This window comes from Tenrec ecaudatus, chromosome 12 (assembly GCF_050624435.1).
Source record: "Tenrec ecaudatus isolate mTenEca1 chromosome 12, mTenEca1.hap1, whole genome shotgun sequence".
Lineage (NCBI taxonomy): Eukaryota > Metazoa > Chordata > Mammalia > Afrosoricida > Tenrecidae > Tenrec > Tenrec ecaudatus.
Genome location: NC_134541.1, coordinates 117,844,708 through 117,862,430, shown reverse-complemented (window position 1 = coordinate 117,862,430; position 17,723 = coordinate 117,844,708). Strand labels below are relative to the sequence as shown.

At 49.7% G+C, this 17,723-nt stretch overlaps 2 protein-coding genes across 2 annotated transcripts in view; one reads left to right on the top strand and one right to left on the bottom strand.

Moving 5' to 3' along the window:
- The window catches only part of EEF2K (eukaryotic elongation factor 2 kinase), an 82,384-nt gene extending 68,631 nt beyond the window's left edge, over positions 1-13,753 (bottom strand). Inside the window, exon 1 of the mRNA XM_075564601.1 lies at positions 13,378-13,753. The gene's annotated coding sequence lies outside the window, so the exon portion shown is untranslated. The remainder of the gene's footprint in view (positions 1-13,377) is intronic.
- LOC142423172 (barrier-to-autointegration factor) lies at positions 10,318-11,032 on the top strand. The gene has a single exon (XM_075528379.1). It carries the CDS (start codon positions 10,393-10,395, stop codon positions 10,660-10,662), a length of 270 nt encoding a protein of 89 aa, XP_075384494.1. The 5' UTR covers positions 10,318-10,392; the 3' UTR covers positions 10,663-11,032.
- Positions 13,754-17,723: the final 3,970 nt, after the last annotated feature.

Genomic DNA, 17,723 nt, shown 5'->3' with positions numbered 1-17,723 from the left:
TTCCACTTCTATCGTTGGGAATGTTGGTACAAGTTAGGGAAGATACATGATTCTTAAGTAACCAGAGTGATCTTTTAGGAACAGATAGTCACTCCATTGCCTAACGCCTGCCATCAGCTTCCCTTCACATTTGGAACAAAACCCGAATGCCTTAGTAAGGCTGTAAGCCCTGGTGATCCCGGTGCCTGTCCACCTGTCCTCTAGCCATGGCAGCTCTCCAAGCACACTGTGAACAAGCCAAGCTCATTCCAACCTCAGAGCCTATTCCCTGGGGTTGGACCAACCTTTCCCATCTGTCTCCAGTAGGTTCTTGCTCATCGTTTGGATGCCAACTCAAAAGTCACCTCTCCAGAAAGAATTTCTGGTGCCCCAATCCGAAGACTCTTCAACCACAACCAGTCACTCTTTAGAGCAGTGATTCTCAACCTTCCTAATGCTGCAACCCTTTCAGACAGTTCCTCATGTGGTGGTGACCCCAACCACAAAACTATTTGTGTTGCTACTTCATCACTATAATTTTGCTACTGTTATGAATCGGGCAACCCCTGTGAAAGGGTCGTTCGACCCCCAATGGGGCCGAGACCCACAGGTTGAGAACTGCTGCTTTAGAGCATCATCCGCTTCTATTTTCTTCATAGTGGTTTGCCCTGGTTGAAATCATCACCTCGGCCTTTTCATTATCTGTATCCCCAATTCCTCAAAGGTTACCTGACATAGCACTCAGTACACATGTCCCAAATGAGTGACATTAAGAATGTTCTAAAAAAAAAAAAAAAATGTTCTTTAGAGTACCATCAGAAACAGCAAAAAAAAAAAAAAAGTGACAACAGCCCAAGATGTCCATCAAGGGGCTGGTTATATGAATTATAGCGCTTCTACCCTGTGAAATAGCATTTGCCTCTGAAAGGAAGTTCTAAATGTCATGGGCACACAAAGGAGTCTTCAGGGAAGCTTATAGCAGACAAGAGCAATATATAAAACCCTGTTGTATTTCCACCCACTCGCAATGAAGAATCACAACCCAATAAAATTAGGCAAATAATTCCATGTACAAGAATGTCAATAGCAACAACAAATACTAAAGAGGGATACTTTTAACGTAGATAGCCTTAGACCCATACCACAGGTTCATCCCAGGCTCCAATGTTGCAGTCAGCAGGCGGATGTGGACACCTCACCACTGTGCCACCTGGGCTCCTGTCCATAAAGACTGCAGCCAAGAAAACCCCACAGAGCGGCTCGACTCGCCAAGACAACAATGACAGCAGGGTGGGGGTGGGAAGAGGGAGAAGGAGACGGACAGCAGGGAAAGGAGGGGAAAGGGGAGCTGATGTTGAGTTCAAGAAGGGAGAGAATGTCTTGCAACTCGTTGTGGGACAAACTCATTGTACAATACTGCTTGTGCTCGGAACCAAGGGAGGAGATATATCTGGATTAGCTCTGGATAAAATGGTTAAAAACCAACAAACCAAAAAACCTGTCTAATTTAAAAAGGAAGTTGCAGCAGACCTGGTACAGTGTGATCATATTTTGGTGTTCAAAGAAAAAGACAGCGTGTGTGTGGCCACAGGGACTCCGGAGCTGAGGGAGGGAACTTGAACAACCTTGGGATGCAGACTTCTCTGTTGCTGTAATTTTTTTTTAATTTTTTTTCCCCACAAAGCTGAGCTGCTTTCAACCTCAAACAGTACCCAACACACACACACACACACATATGAAAACATTTTTCAAACTTTTAAAAAGGTGATCATGTCAATTATTCTTTACTATCTTCCCAGGAGAGGAAGCCCTTTCTAGGCCAGAGACTTTGGAACTTTCTGGACACCTATTCAAGTGGGACATGCCTTTTATAGCCTAGCCACATCTCAACCGCAAGAGGGCTTCCAAAGGTCCGTGGAAAAGTTCCATTATCTTTGAGCTCTATGTTTCCATGAACTTTTAGAGACCTACCTCTTAAAGGAATGCTAGGAAACCGTTCTCCGCTTTACACTGTGCAAGGCACTTCGCTATTTTCGATCTCCTCATTCCCCCTCTTTTCACCCCAACCCCAGGCCCACCCCCCCACCCGGCCCCGCCTAAGGTACCATCCTCAGATTGATTTCTCTACTCACACACAGTTTGCAATTGGCCACTCTGAGTGCCAATGGCCAAGTTTCTTTCAGGCCTGACTCGAGTCCCCTAGCCGCACTTTGTTAACACCGTCTTCCCTGGGCCCTGGGCCTGCTCCAGCCCACTCAGCGGCTGCCAGCCCCAGCCTCCTGGTCAGCCTTTGGAGAATCCATGCTAAGGCAGCGAGGTGCCTGGAACTGCTGCAGGCCAGCCAGGTCCTGGGCTTCTGGGGAATGGGAGGAGCTGGGTGTTGAAGTGGAGGCCGGGGAGGGCAGAGCCAAAGGTTCAGCTTGAACTTCCAGGCTGCGTAGCCCAGCGGATAAGAGCTGGACTCTAAAGTTGGGGTGTCAGGTGGCTCTACTGTGGGTGACCCTGACCATGTTCATGACCTCGCCAATGCCCTCATTTTACAGGAGGGGTGGGGGCAGTGGCACAAGTGGTTTACAGGGGAATGCTGACCAGATGACCAGAGTCCCAGCCCTAGGCCACATGCCACAAGACAGCCCTCTTGTTCTCCTCGGCCCTGGGAAAGGAAAGCTAAGCTGCAGCTGTGAGGCCACCTGGCACAGTGCCCCATATGTGGCTGACACCTCTTCCAGAACCGAGGGCACTCTGTCCCTGGCTTCTGAGCTGTCAATCAAGTTGTGCACAGGCAGGCACCTGTGACCTGTTCCCCAAGGGCTGTTCTCCCCCTTCTTCCTTAATGACAGAACCATGGGCTTGAGGCTAAGCACAAAGCTACCCAGAATAAAGTCTACATTTCCCAGACTCCTTTGCCACAAGGTTGTGTCCACATGAGCAGGTTCTGACTAACAGGATATGAGCAGACAGGATATGTATGTGCCACTTAGGGAAGGGCCCCTAAAGGAGGGAGTGTGCCCTTCCGCCCTTTCTCTTTCTTCTGGCTGGAATCCAGGTGTGATCGTTGGAGCCCCAGTAAGTGTGCCAGATCCCAAGGTGGAAGCCACGTTCAGGATGACGGTGTGGTGCAACAAAGCATGGGCCTCTTACAGCATGAGATGCCAGATGGTCCTGGATGGCAGTCTCCGGATTTTAATTCCACCTGTGCTCACTCCACTGTCTTCCCCCTTACTGCTTGTTTATCCTTTCTGGTCCAAGGGCCTTTTTTTCCCTCCATTTCACACAAAGTTGCAATCCTTAGGACAAGTGAATGTCCAAGCAGTGTGATGGTCAGCCTAGGAAAACTCAACCCAGAGTTCTAACTTGGCCCAAACCCAACACTTTAAGACCAGGTCCTTGGGGAATATTGAGTGACCCCAGACATAAGGAGCCCCTATCCGACTACAAAGCCAGTGAGACCCCACAGCCAAGTCACCAGCTCAAAGGGGCTCCAGCTAGTCCCCTGGACTACCCTCTATCCGGAGGGGTCTCCTGTGGCAAGAGAACAGGGGAGCGGAAATAGGGCCCAGCTCCTGAGACAGCAGGCTTCAGCAAGGTTCCCACAGTCCTCTGTTAGGCACCCACCATGCCCCCTCCGGGTCCCTGACACAGCCTGGGAAAATATTTTGGAGAGGCAGCTGAGTCAGGCCCACTCAGGTTCAAGCCCAGCTCTGCCTTACTAGCTGTGCGACTCAAGCTCGTGCAATAAGCCAGGCTCCATGACTGTGTGTGCCCAGTTAAGGTCACCGTGCTGGCATGGAGTAACTACCTAGAAAGGTAACTAGTATTATCGCCAGTTTTTATTATCACAAATGAAGTGGGTTGACGGGTGGCCTGGATTCGAGCCAGACTGGTGTGGCCTGAATGTTTGCTTAACAGAAAAGCAAGCCTCTCTTGGGCCCTCAGGGGACAGGTTATTTTAAGTTCAGGCCACTGGATCCACTGCAGTGTGTCTGGCAGGAAACTATACCTACAATGCGGAGAACCTCGGCCTGTGGGCTAAGTCCCAGTGTCTGCTGGCTCTACTTGGGGTTCCCCTCATGCTTGGCGCTCCCCTCTTGCAGTAGAAATGGTCTGGAGCACTCCACCTACCACTCTCTGGAGCCAGCACCCCAAAGCCCACACACTCCTCACGTATGTTCAGGAGGGCAGAACCCAGCTGCTCCTCCCCTGCAAACGCAGAGGCCATGGCCACTTTTATGGGCCTCCCAAGCCTGCTTCTGTTTCTGGATCTGCTTCTCCAAAATTCCAGGACTTTTGACTGGAGCAAGGACCCACCCCCAGGCACCCGGGGTCTGTTACAGGACCAGGGACTACTCCAATCCCAGCATTCGGGTAGCCAGGCACAGGAATTGGTTCAGAGGTAAGCAAGTAACTCAACTATAACCAATCTGGTCCAATCCCCCATGAACTTGGGGCTTGCCTTTGAGTGACAGGTGGAAGGAAGAGATGGTCAAATTGTTCCTGCCTGGGTGGTACTGTGGGGTAAACTGGAAGGTTGGACAGTTCTAGTACACTGAGAGGCCCCTTCGAAGAAAGGCCTGGTGATGTGCTTCCCAAAGACCACAACCTTGAGAACCCTCTGAAGCCCGGCTGGAGTCCCTTCAACAGGAATGCTTTCGTGTAAATCCAAGAGGGTTGAGACTGGAGCTGAGGACGCCAGAGAGGAAGGCTGGCGTGGACGGAGAGCAGAATAGGAGATGAAGAGAAGAGCCCCAACTCCGCCACACACTCCTGAACTGCACCTTCTCCTTTGAGGGGGAGGTGGAGCTTAGCAGCTTACAAAGATGTTTTCTATTATCTACGATCTAAGAAGTCCAGAACCAGGAGATTGCTTTGAACAATTTTTTTACATGACAATGCTCAACCATTGAGCATAGCAAGGGCTGTCTTAAAAGCATTCTGTTGGTGTGGTGGTTCCATCTACTGTTGTAAGATGCCATCGAGGGGGCCCCTGGTTCATGCAAAAAGGGGTTGTACTGTTGAGCTCTGTATGGTTGTCAATGGCCAGATAACGTGGAAGTAGATTGTCAGGCCTTTCTTCCTGGTCTTAGTCCAGAAGCTCAACTAAAGCCTGTTCAGCGTCATAGCAACACACAAGCCTCACTGACAGACAAGTACGCTTAGGGACACTGGCCAGGGATCAAATCTAGGTCTCCCGGCACATTAAGGACAAGAATTCCACCAGAACCATCACTGTGTCCAGGGTCACTGTACACTGCTTGTTGTTGTGGTTATTGGTTGTCGAGCGGATTCTGACTCATAGCAACCCAATATAGGACAGACTCAAAACACTGCCTGGTCCTGCACTGTCCTCACGACTGTTCTTGGGTTTGAACCCATTTTGGCAGCCACTTAGTCAATCCATCTTGTTGAGAGTCTTCCTCGGCTTTACTAAGCCTGGTGTCCTTTTCCAAAGAGTGATTCCTCCTGATCACATGTCCAAAGCATGTGAGATGACGTCTCATTATCCTCCCTCCTAAAGAGCATCCTGGCCCTACTTCCAAGGCAGATTTGTTTGTTTTCTTTGACAGTTCATGGCACTATCAATTTCCCTGGCCAGTGACATCCTTGTTTTTCAACACTTGAAACATTCTTTATACCAGAGCAAGTAAAACAGCATTGCTACAAAGAAGTCTTTACTAAGCAACGGTATCAAAACGTGGAGCTGTTGTTTCTCAACGTAGCCTCCCTTCCAGGTCCATACACTTCTGAAGGCAGTGTCTCTAACCCTTTCCTGATGACATGGCTTTGGATTTACACCACTTCAAAATGGCAGTTTGGGTATCGTGTTCCTTTGAAATGCTGAGTTTGAGAAACAGAAAGAAGTCTGGAGGAGCGAGGTCTGGCAGGCATTTCCTATATCCACTTAACAGAAGCAATGTAATGGATTAAGGCAGTGGGCTTACCATCTCTCTCTATTCATACTTCCCAATAATCATTTCTATCACACATATATTACTAGAAAAGGTAGAGAGGAAGTCAGCACAAACTTAGTAGAGTCAGATCCTAAACTCATTCTTAAAATAGTCCATTTAAATATTTTCTTATCTAAACTATCCCATTTTTATGGAATATGGCCTTAGGCCTCTGGTAGCATCAAGCCAGGGGCAGGCCTTCTATCAGCCATTTTGACTAAGCAGCATGGCCTCAGAGAAGTTCAAGGGGTGATTTCACCCCCTGAGCTCAGTATTTTCACTTGTTACATTCATTTTCGAATTTGAAACTGGAATAACCAGAGACAACTTCTAGGAATCAAAACCTTCACTTTCCATGTCCTTTCCAGAAAACCATTAAGTAAACAGTGTGTCCCTATCTGACCTCTGGCTAGCCAAAGAAGTAAAAAAAAGAGGCAGGTCAGACAAGCATCCGATTTCTATCTTCATGATTTGTTTCTCTAGTACCCAACTCCCAAGGTACCATAATGTGTTAGGCCGGATGACTAAAGAAACAAACTCAATGACACTCATCTATGTCACCAAAAGAGCTTTCTATCCACAAGTAGTCATATCTCAGGAAAACATCCCAACCCAGTCCAACTCAAGTCCCTAAGTCCAATACTAGTCCATTCGTCCCCCTTCAGATTCACGCAGTCACGTGCAATGATGCAGAATGCAGGAAGATCAAAGTCTTGAGCCAATGGCAATGGAAGCATCACAGGGCTCTGGCTGGTCTCCGAGTGGCTCCCAGCAGAAAGGTGAAGGCAGAGAGTGAGGGTGGTCCTCCTTAGGAGAAGGCCACGTCCATAGGGAGGCACTGGCTAAACTCCACCCCTATACTTTTCTCTGTCTTCAAGTTGACATGAAACTATGTAACCACCACACCAACAAAATGCTTTTAAGACAGCCCTTGCTATGCTCAAAATTTGAGCAAGGTCATCATGTAACAAAAATTCTTCAAAGCAATTTCCTGGTCTTTTCCACATCAATGCAGTTTTCCATTTTCTTAAAACTTCTTCAAAAGCTCCTATGGTTGTTTTGTGCCCTTCCTGAAAATTACTATCAAGATGACTCGTTTGGCACCCCTGTCCCCAAATAGTCCCCATAACTTTCTGAGCTGTCCTTTCTGCCCTGAAGTTAGCTGGCCCAGCAGATACCTGCAGAAGTTATTGTTCTGATGGAAGCTTTTTCTCTGCAGGTACCCTCAAAGGCGAGTGTATGGCTAAGGGAACTCACCTATAATCACCCACTGACTGCAGAGACATGTTTAAACACAATTTCTTTTGGATAAACCCATGCATGAATGTATAATTGAAAATATACTCGTATTAAAGCGCATAGTTACAAATAATACTTTCCACCTACCAGGGCCACCGTGTAGAGTCATATAGGTTGTGTAACTCCAGTCAAGAACTTCTACAACTGGGCATGGCCAGTCCTGCTTCCCACCCCAAGAGATAACCATTTCCAACTAGTTTACAAGTGACTCCTGGTAGATAGCTCCATGTCTCTACATAAAATGCTTTCCCTGCTAGTTCTCACTGGGTCCGTATTTACTTTATGTCGTAGCATGATAACCGAGGCACCAAGCTGTGCTTCCCTTCCGGGTTTCCCTTCCCCACTCCACCTCAGATGAGCAGGTCTTCTGGTTTGTCCTGACACAATGCCAAGAACTTCCTGTTATTCCATCAACTGGTGTGAGTCCATCTACCACGGAGAGAAGGGAAGGCGTGGCTTCGTGCTGTCAGTGGGTAATAAGAAAGCAGAAGAGACCTTTGCTTCTAAACACCCATTGTTGTGGGGTTGACTCCACATCACCACCACCCTGTAAGACAGGGCGGCAGAACTGCCCCCATCGGGTATCCAAGGCTGTAATCTTTACGGACGCACACTGTCACGTCTTTCTACCACAGAGGGGGCTGGTGGCTTCAAACTGCAGCCAAGCCCTTTAACCACTGTGCCATCTAGGCTGAGGAGACTGGCCTTAGGTTTCGTTTCCTAAGGCTACTGCAACCAAATACCACAATGTGGGACACGCAGGAGAACAGACTCAAGGCGAACCTGACAGAGGAGACCTGCCCACCCCCTGTGGGATCTTCCTGGGAGTAGAAAGCCTCGTGGGAAGCCTCATCTCTGAACCAGAATGGAGTCAATGGCAGTGAGTGGGGTTTTTATGAGGACAGAAAGTCACTGTTGTGCAGTTCCTATCAACATGCTTAGTCAGGGTCACTGTGAGCTGAAATCAACTCAATAGTAATAGTAGTTAAGCACTTGGTTAAGAACCCAAAGATCAGAAGTTTGGACCCACCAGCTGCTCTAAGGGAGAAAGATGCGGCAGTGTGCTCCTTAAAGATGATGGCCTTAGAAATCCCATGTAGCCCTTTTACTCTGACCCATGGGGTCAGGATGAGTCAAAGTCGAAGTGTAGGCAGCGTGGGCTATGGTGTGGGTTAAGCCAGGTATGAAGCTAAGAGGGCATTCACATCGGGGTCTTATTCATGTTTGTTGGCCCAACATGTGGTAGGTGCTCAGTACACATCTATTTAAACGATTGAGGGACAAAATGCAGTGCATGTCAGAACACTACAACCAAAGGACTGACTGTGGATATGCACGCCCACCTCCCTCAGGTCTCCGACTCGCAAGACGACTGTGAAGCCAGTGAAGGGCGAACTTCTGTCACTTCATCCTAAACCAGTGGTCCTCAAAGCAGCTGCAACAGAAAGGAGCAGGGCCGTCTAGGAACTTGTGAAAAAATGCGAATTCAGACTTCCGGCATCAGAAACTCGGGGAGGCGCTCAGCAATCTGTGTTTAAACAAGCCCTCCAGGGAATGCCCAGAGACTCCCCTCTAAGCAGTTGGAAAAGCACTGGCCAAGAGAAATTCCTCTGCGGTTTGGCCAACAGCATCTTGTCATTCCCTGTGGAGCCCCTGCTAGAAAGCTTCTCGATTACAGAACTGAGTACTGTCCATTCTCTGACTTTCGAGTAGTTTGAAATGTTTCTTTGGAATGTTCCACAGCCCTGGGTCTTTTCTTCTGGGAGGAGTAGGGGACTCAGAAGACTGTCAGTTACTCACTCCCACAGAAGTTTGCAGAGGTCTTGCTTGTGCCCATCAGCCTGGCACACGAACCTGAGGCAGCAACACCAACCCGTGTGTACATTATCAACACAACCACCTTCTCCCAGAAACTCACTCCATGTGGCTGAAAGATCTGCCAACCGAACCTACCTAAATCTCTGTCGGCACAAAACTTAAAAAAAAAAAAAAAAAAGGCTCTTATTTTAAAGAGAGATTGCTCAGTGTTGACGTGGCCCTCAATTTTCCCTGCTCCAGCCAGTGAATCCTACGGGCAGAGCCAGTGAGTCCTACAGGCAGAGAAGGAGCTTTGGTAAGGAGCAGAACTGAAGTTTCCGCTACTCCCCTCAGCTTTCTTCCCTGCCATTTCCTGGCTCCTAACAGCCAGAAGTCAACCAAGCTGGCAGAAGTCTGCCAGGCTTCTTTGGGGAACCTGACACCTCCTCTCCAAAGAACAAGAAGTTCAAAGACATCCTTCCCAGTGAAACAACCTGGACAGATCAGTCAAGGGAAAGGCCTCAAACAAGCCCATACAAACCCAACCCAAACACACTGCCATTGAGTTGATGCTGACTCACAGCGACCCTACAGGGCAGGGTAGAACTACCCCTGCGGGTTTCCAAGACTGTGACTCTTTGCAGGAGTAGAAATCTCCATCTTTCTTCCGAGGAGTGACTGGTGGTTTTGAACCTTGCAGTTAGCAGTCCAATGCATAACCACCAAGACACCAGGGCTCCTCACAGACCTTCCAAAGACATTACTAAAGTCCCACTTCCACAGACAGCCAAGGGGCACCAGATACTTGAGAAGGACGCTCACATGAAAGGTACATCAAACGACACAGCAGAAAAGAACTGAAAACATAACAGGAGAAACCTTAAAAGAAAAGAAAATGATTAGGGCAAAGAATGTACAGATGTGCTTTATACAATTGACGTATGTATATGTATGGACTGTGATAAGAGTTTAAAAAACTCTGTGAAAACGTTTAAAAAAAAAAGACAGTATCCTGAGAAAGAGAAAATATTTCATCCATGAAGTAAGAACAAAGTGCTGTTTTTTGGGAATACAAGAAGACCAGTTGGAAATGAACGATGTCTTTACGAATCCAAACTTTTAAGGAAGATAAAGTTGAGGAGCCTCCGAGGAAGCATATCAAAGACAAAGAGGACAGAAAATAAGAGATAAAAGTTAAGAATCTTAGAGGGCCAGTTGAAGGGTTTATTATCAGCAGAGAGCAGAGGAAATAGAAAAGCGCAAACTTGTTTTTAAAATTCGGGGAACGAGAAAGTTCTAGTGGTTGAGGTAGCGGCGGGAGTAGCCTAGTGGCGGGAGGAGCCGTTACGGATTAATACGCCTGCTCAAGATGACAACCTCCCAGAAGCACCGAGATTTTGTGGCGGAGCCCATGGGGGAAAAGCCGGTGAAGAGCCTGGCTGGGATTGGTGATGTCCTGGGCAAGAAGCTGGAGGAGAGGGGCTTCGACAAGGCCTATGTGGTCCTGGGGCAGTTTCTGGTGCTGAAGAAAGATGAAGATCTCTTCCGGGAATGGCTCAAGGACACGTGTGGCGCTGATGCCAACCAGTCCCGGAAGTGCTTTGGGTGCCTTCGAGAGTGGTGCGACGCCTTCTTGTGATGCTGTCTGGGGAGCCCCCAGGTCCCAGCCCAGACTCTCCTTTGGTGCGGCTGGGTAGGGACTCTTTCCCCGTCCTCTGCAAAGGAGAAGCTTGCTGTGTCCCGTTCGCATCCAATGGCTCCAGGGCCTCTGGGAGGTCTCTCCCCTCACCATTTCAACGTTTTCGGATTTCTCACTCTTGCATGAGTTCCTCTTCCTTCCTTCAAGTTCTGGTCTCCTGCCAGGTCCACGGTCACAGTTATCAGCTTTCCTGGCCCTTCCCTCACGCTCACCTTCACCTCTGGTCTGTTTTAGGCCATTTAGCCCCTTTTTGGTAGAACGGCCTTTGTCCTTGTGAAGTTTTTTAAATCAATAAAGTCAGTGGCCTTCATGTCCAAAAAAAAAAAAAAAAATTCGGGGAACATTCTCAGCACCGAAGAACATACTTTTCAAGCACAACACACTGAGACACACCAAGAATCATTGCCCCGAAAATTTACAACAATGGGGTACAGAGATGGTCACAGAACAGTGGTTCTCAACCTTCTTAATGCTGTGACCCTTTAATACAGTCCTCATGTTGTGGTGACCCCCAACCAGGAAATCATTTCCTTGTTACTTCATCACTGTCATTTTGCTGCTATTATGAATCATAATGTAAGTGGTAATGTCCTGGGTGATCCCTGTGAAAGGGTCAGTCAACCCCCAAAGAGGTCGCAACCCACCGGCTGAGAACCGCTGTCACAGAGGGAAAGAACCAAATTCATGCAAAAGTTGAAGGAAGCTCACAGTAGCTCTGTCCTCCCACCCTCTCAGGGCTCCGGGTAGTCTTTCCCACGGAGGCCTCTGACCACGGGAGTTTTTTTCCGCTTCTGAAATAGTGCAGCACCTTTCAATGTTCACGTTCCTTGACAAAAATAACTTCTATTTGCAGTTGGATCTATCCATAGTTATGGATTATAGTAAATTTGCTTTAAAACAAAAAACAAACTGTTATTACAGTGTCACTTCCAGCCCCTACAGTGCAGGGTATATCCGTCTCATCCAGTTTCCAAGGCTGTATTCTTTCAGGAGATAGGCGTAGGGTTGCTACCTGACCAGGGGGCTCCACAGGAAAAAGAGGAAGCTGCCTGCTCCTGCAGACGTACAGCCTGGAGACACAATACAGGGCGCTATGAGTCAGAATCCACTCAGGGCCGGTGCGCTTGGGTTGAAACTTTAAGGAAGCAAAACTGCCTTATGGTTCTCCCAGCTTCCTCCCTTCAGGCTAGCGGGCAAAATCTTGACCCTTACACCACCTGCTACAACAGATCCCACGGGTTTCAACCTCATAAAGCGATTGCTTTAATTCATGTCAAGAGGATTGATTGTATTTGAACTACCAAATGAAGAAAACGAATGAATGAATGCCGGCGGTATGGAAGCCAGAGGAGCCCTGGTGGTGTAGCGGTTTAACATTGGGCTGCGATCACATGGTTGGCGTTTCAAAAACCACCAGCAGCTCCTCCAAAGGACTTAAACAGTCCCTGAAACCTACAGGGGGTCACGATGAGTCAGCACTGACTGGATGGCAGAGTCTGGTTTGTGGAAGTCACAGAGAAGAAAGCCACCAGACGATCCACTTTGCCAAACGCTCCCGGTGAAATTCTGCTCAAATAGCACTTCCTCCAGGATTCAACTCAGTGGCAGTTTTTTGTTTTCTTTTTTGAGCATGCGCGTACACACACACACACACACACACACACACACACACAGAGAGAGAGAGAGAGAGAGAGAGAGAGAGAGAGAGAGAGAGAGAGAGAGAGAGAGAGAGAGAGATCCAAGACCATCTCAAGTGTTAGAGTTGGCTGTCTCCCACTAACTTAAAAGCGGGGTTCCGGGGCTCTGGGCTCCACCTGGGCCTCATTTCCCTCCTCTGTAAAATCAGAAGTGGATTCTGTTACTTCATTCCCGGTGACTCCACAGGCCTGTTCAGAAGTCAGCCATTAGAGCCCGGCCCGGCCCGGCCTTCACTGTTGCAGGCACCTAACGTTTTACCTCCCTTCCTAGGAGCCGGGGTTGGAAAGGGCTAACGCTGCAGAGATAACGTTTCTCATTATTCGGGGAGGAAACCATGGATTAGGGAAGCGAAGGAACGCTTCCCAGGTCACAGAATCGCTAAGAAGCCGTCAGAAGTCAAAGCCCGGGTTCCGGCTGTCGGTCGGCTGGGCAGACCCCGGGCAGGGCGCCCAGACAAGCGCGGCTCCCAGGAGGCGTCCCCAGCCCCTCCTCCCCCAGCCCGCGCCGGGCAGCTCTGCGGTCACCTCGGGGCGCGGCCGGCTGGTGCCCCGCCGCCCCCAGCGCCCGTGCAGGCGGCGCTAGGCGGAGACCGGCCCCGGGGGGAGGCTCCCTGCCCCCGCGCAGACACGGGCACCGGAGCCCAGCCCCTCGGAGCACATGTCGGCGGCGCCTGCAAACCGCCGAACGCCCACGGCCAAGAACGCAGCAAGGGCGCGCCAGCACGGTCCCCGGAGTTCCGGGCGGCGCAGGCCTCGGGCCCCGGGGGCGCGGGTCCACGCTGCGAAGGCCGGAGGGGGGGATGCGTCCGTGCACGAGACGACCGTGCAACCGCCCGACGCCCCCATTTTGCAGAAGCAAACACTGAGCCCCGGGAGTGAAAGCCACACGGAGGAGCCGCGGCGCCGCACGCGCCCCGCCCCCCCCTCCCTCAGCCGAGCCGCCGCGGCGCGCACCTACCTCCCTCAGGCGGGCAGGCGCGGCAGCCGCTGCTCACGGCCGTGAGGAGCCAGAGGAGGTGGCAGAGGCTCTCGGCCCGGCGCTCCAGGGTGCAGGGCGGGCGGGCCCCCCGAGCGTGCCGGGGAGCGGCGAGCGGGGCGCGCGAGACGGCGCTCCGGGGAGGCAGCGGGGCCCGCGCGCGGCCGATGCCGGGACCCCGGGGTTCAGGGGCCGCGGCGACGAGCGAGGGCTTCGCACGAGGGGCCTCGGCAACCGGGCGGGAGAGCGGGCGGCGGGGTGCTGGAGCGAGGGCGAGGGCGAGGGCGAGGGCGAGCGGCGCTGAGGCGGCAGCGGGGACCCGGGAGCAGGCGGCGATCCCGACTGGAGCCGAGCGGAGCAGGGGCTGCGACTGGCGCGGGCGGGAGCGGGAGGCGGGGCGGCGCGGCGGACGGCGGCGTGCGCGTGGCCGCCCCCTGCTGGCCGTCTCCGCGGCTGCAGCCGGGAGCCTCCGGTGGGGATGCGCGGCGAGGCACCCGCCTGGCACCTCGCGGGGAGGGGATCTCCCCGCCCCCTATGGGTAATTCTAGAAGGGGTGCCCAGCAGTCTAGTGAGGGCCGTCGTCGCTGCTCCATGCTGGTGGGAACTGGGAGGCGTGCTCTGAGTGAGAGGAGAGACGCCCCGCCTGTTGCCTGAAGAGGACCCTGGAGAGGAGCTCCGGCTCTTGCAGGAGTAGCTGCCCCCACGCCAACCGGTGGCCTCGGCGGCTTCCGCAGGGGGTTGTGGCGCACGTCACAGTTTCTTATTGCGTGGACTTTAATCGCCGCCCTGCCTTCTCTCGAATAGCGAACGCTCTCTGCTGCAAACGGCTGTCGTTGTTGCTGTTGGTGGTGTCGAGTCGACCCCGGCCCCGCCCCATAGCGACCCTGTTTATGCACAACAGAACACTGCACGGCCCTGCCCCATCCGCGCCATCCTTCCCAAGCACGAGCCCATGGCTGCAGTCACTGTGCCGATCCACCTCGGCAAAGGCCTTCCTCTTTCTCGCTGCCCTTCCACTAAATTTAGCAAGCATGATGTCCTTCTCCAGGGACGGGTCACTTCTGACATGTCCAAAATAGGTAAGACAAAGTCCTGCCCATCGTTGTCTCTAAGGAGCATTCTACAAGACAGATTAGTTTGTCCTTTTAAGGCTTAGAAGGCTTAAACTGCAGTAGTCCATGGTACTGTCAGCACCACAATTCAAATGCATTGATTCTCCAAAATGTCCAACTTTCACATGCATATGACACAAGGAGGAATACCATGGTTTGTGAAAGGAGCACCTTAGTCCTCAAAGTAACATCCTTGTTCTTCAAAACCCTAAAGAGGTCTAGTGCAGCAGATTTACCCAACACAGTACATCTTTTCATCACTTGACTGCTGCCTCCATGGTCATTGATTGTGGATCCAAGGGAGATAAAATCCTTGACAACTTTAACCTTTTTCTCCATTTTTCATGATGCTGCCTCTTGGTCAAGTTCTGTGGATTTGGGCTTACATTGAGTTGTAATCCACCCCTAAGACTGCAATCCTCGATCTACATGAGCAAGTGCCTCAAGTCCTCCTCACTTTCAGCAAGCAAAGTTGTGTCATCTGCATACTCCAGGTTGTTAATAAGCCTTCCCCCGACCCCGATGCCACACTCTTCTTCATATAATCCAGCTTCTCTGATGGTTTGCTCTGCAAACTCTAGGAGGCAAATCCCCACTGCGGTTAGAAAGCTCTCTGCTCTCATGCTTCTCTCCACCAGAGTAAATCCCGGGACTCAACAGTCCACAGAAAGACACCATCAAGGAAGTGCAAAGAAAGCCTGGAGTCTGGGAGACAATATTTGCCCTGCATGTCCTGGATGATCATCTAACAACAGTTGCAGCAGGCCACTGACAGGGAGATGCCAGAGGTTTGGAAAAGATGTCAGATTCAAAAGAGAATGTGGAACAAGGGGTATCATTGCAGAAGTCAGGTGGGTCTTGGCTGAAATACCAGAAAGATGCTTACTTGTGTTTCGTTGACTATGCCAAGGCATTTGACTGTGTGGATCGTAACAAGCTATGATAGCCCTGAGAAGACAGGGGATACCAGAACATCTAATTGTGCTCCTGCAGAACCTGTACATGGATCAAGATGCAGTTGTGCAAACAGAACAAGGGAATACTGCATGGTTTAAAATCAGGAAACGTGCGTAACAGGGTTGTATCCTCACAGCAAACTCATTCAATCTGTATGGTCAGCAAATGATCAGAGACGCTGGATTATATGAAGAAGAGTGTGGCGTCAGGATTGGAGGAAGGCTTATTAACAGCCTGCATCATGCAGGTGACATAACCTTGCTTGTTGAAAGGGAGAGGACTTGAAGCACTTGCTGGTGAAGATCAAGGTTTGCAGCCTTCACTACGGCGGATTACAACTCAGGGTAAGGAAGACCTGAATCCTCACAACTGGCCTAATAAGTAACATCATGATAAGCAGAGAAGATAGACGTTGTCAAGGATTTCATCTTGCTTAGATCCACAATCAAGGCTCACGGATGCAGCAGCTGAAAGATCAATCGCTACATTGGGTACATTGCATTGGGTAAATCTGCTGCACAAGCCTCTTTAAAGTGTGGAAAAGCAAAGATGTTACTGGGAGGACTAAGGTGCACTGGACGCAAGCTGGTGATATTTTCAATGACCTCAAATGCATGTGAAAGTTGGACAAGGAATAAGGAAGACTGAAGAACAATCGGTGCATTTGAATTATGCTGCTGGAGAAGAATATTGAAAGTACAATGGGCGGCCAAAAGAACAAATATATATATATATATATATATATATATATATATATATATATATATATATATATATATATATATATATCTTGGAAGAAGTACAGACAGAATGTTCCTTATAGGTAAGGAGGGCAATGGGCAATACTTGATCTCACATACACTGGACATGTTGTCAGGAGAGACCAATCTCTGGAGGAGGAGGACATCGTGCTTAGCAAAGTAGAGGGGCACTGAGAAAGAAGGCCCTCAACCAGATGCATTGACCCAGTAGCTGCCACAGGAGGTCCATGACAAGGACAATGATGAGGTGAGCGGTGGACCAGGCCATGTTTTGATCTGCTCAGAATGGACTCCCTAAAATACCCAACACAACAACAACAGCATGACTTAGATAAGTAACTTTTCCAATCATAAAAAGACAACTCCTCAAATAAAAAAATGAGCAAAGGATCTGAATAGACAATAGACCCACGACAAGATGTTCAACGTCATTAGTCATTGCCGAGATGCAAATCGAAACCACAATGAGGTAGCATTTCTTTCTTGCTTTTTTCTGTTCTGGACCATGGTTGCATTGTAAGCATGGATGTTTCAAAGGTTGAGATAGCATTTCATCCCACTTTGAGGAGGCTCCAAGAAATAGATAAGAACAAGTGTTGACAAGGATGTGAAGAAACTGGAACCTTCCCACGTGTCTAGAAGGGATGCAAACAGAAATCCATTTGACAGTTCCTCAAAATGTTAATCCTGGGATTACGATGGATACCAAAGAGAAATGAAAATACCGGGCCATCCAAAGATAGGTACACAAATGTTTATCATCACATTATTTATTTCAAACTCACCACCCTCAAGTCAATTCTCACTCATCTAGACCTGATGGACAGAGCAGAACTGCCCTTTGGGCTTCTGAGGCTGTAAATCTTGACCAGAGCAGGAAGCCTCATCTCGCTCCTGAGAGTTCGAGCTGCTGACGTGGTTAGCTTCACATTGTGTACTCGCTCCACTGTGCCACCAGGGCTCCGAGCAAACTGAGAGTAGCAAAAAAGAACAAAAGGAAGAATGGCGTTCTCATATAAGATACAACATGGATGAACCTTGAAAACATGCTAAGTGAAAAAAAACCAGACACGAAGGGGTATGTCTCATCAGTATAGATGATAGCTTTCAAATGACAGAATTCAGGATAGACAACCCCCTCAGAAACAGTTACGGGAGTAATGACTTCAGGAGAGTAGAGGAAGGGGAGGGAAGAGGGGAAGCGGGAACTGACAGTCATGATGGCAAAATAGCCACTTGGAGAGGGATGAATACCAGGACTGTAGGCGAAGGGCTAGAAGGGTTGGTATAAGAGATATATGCATAACAATAAATAATATATTAAGGGTTCTCAAGGGAAGTGGGGCGGGGGAGGAAGGGAGAGAAGAGGTGCTGATATCAAGGGGCTCCAGAAGAAAGATAATGTTTTAAAATTGTTGATGGCAATATTTGTACATATCTGCTTAATAGAATGGATGTATGGACTGCTATAATATATGTAAGAGCTTCCAATAGAATG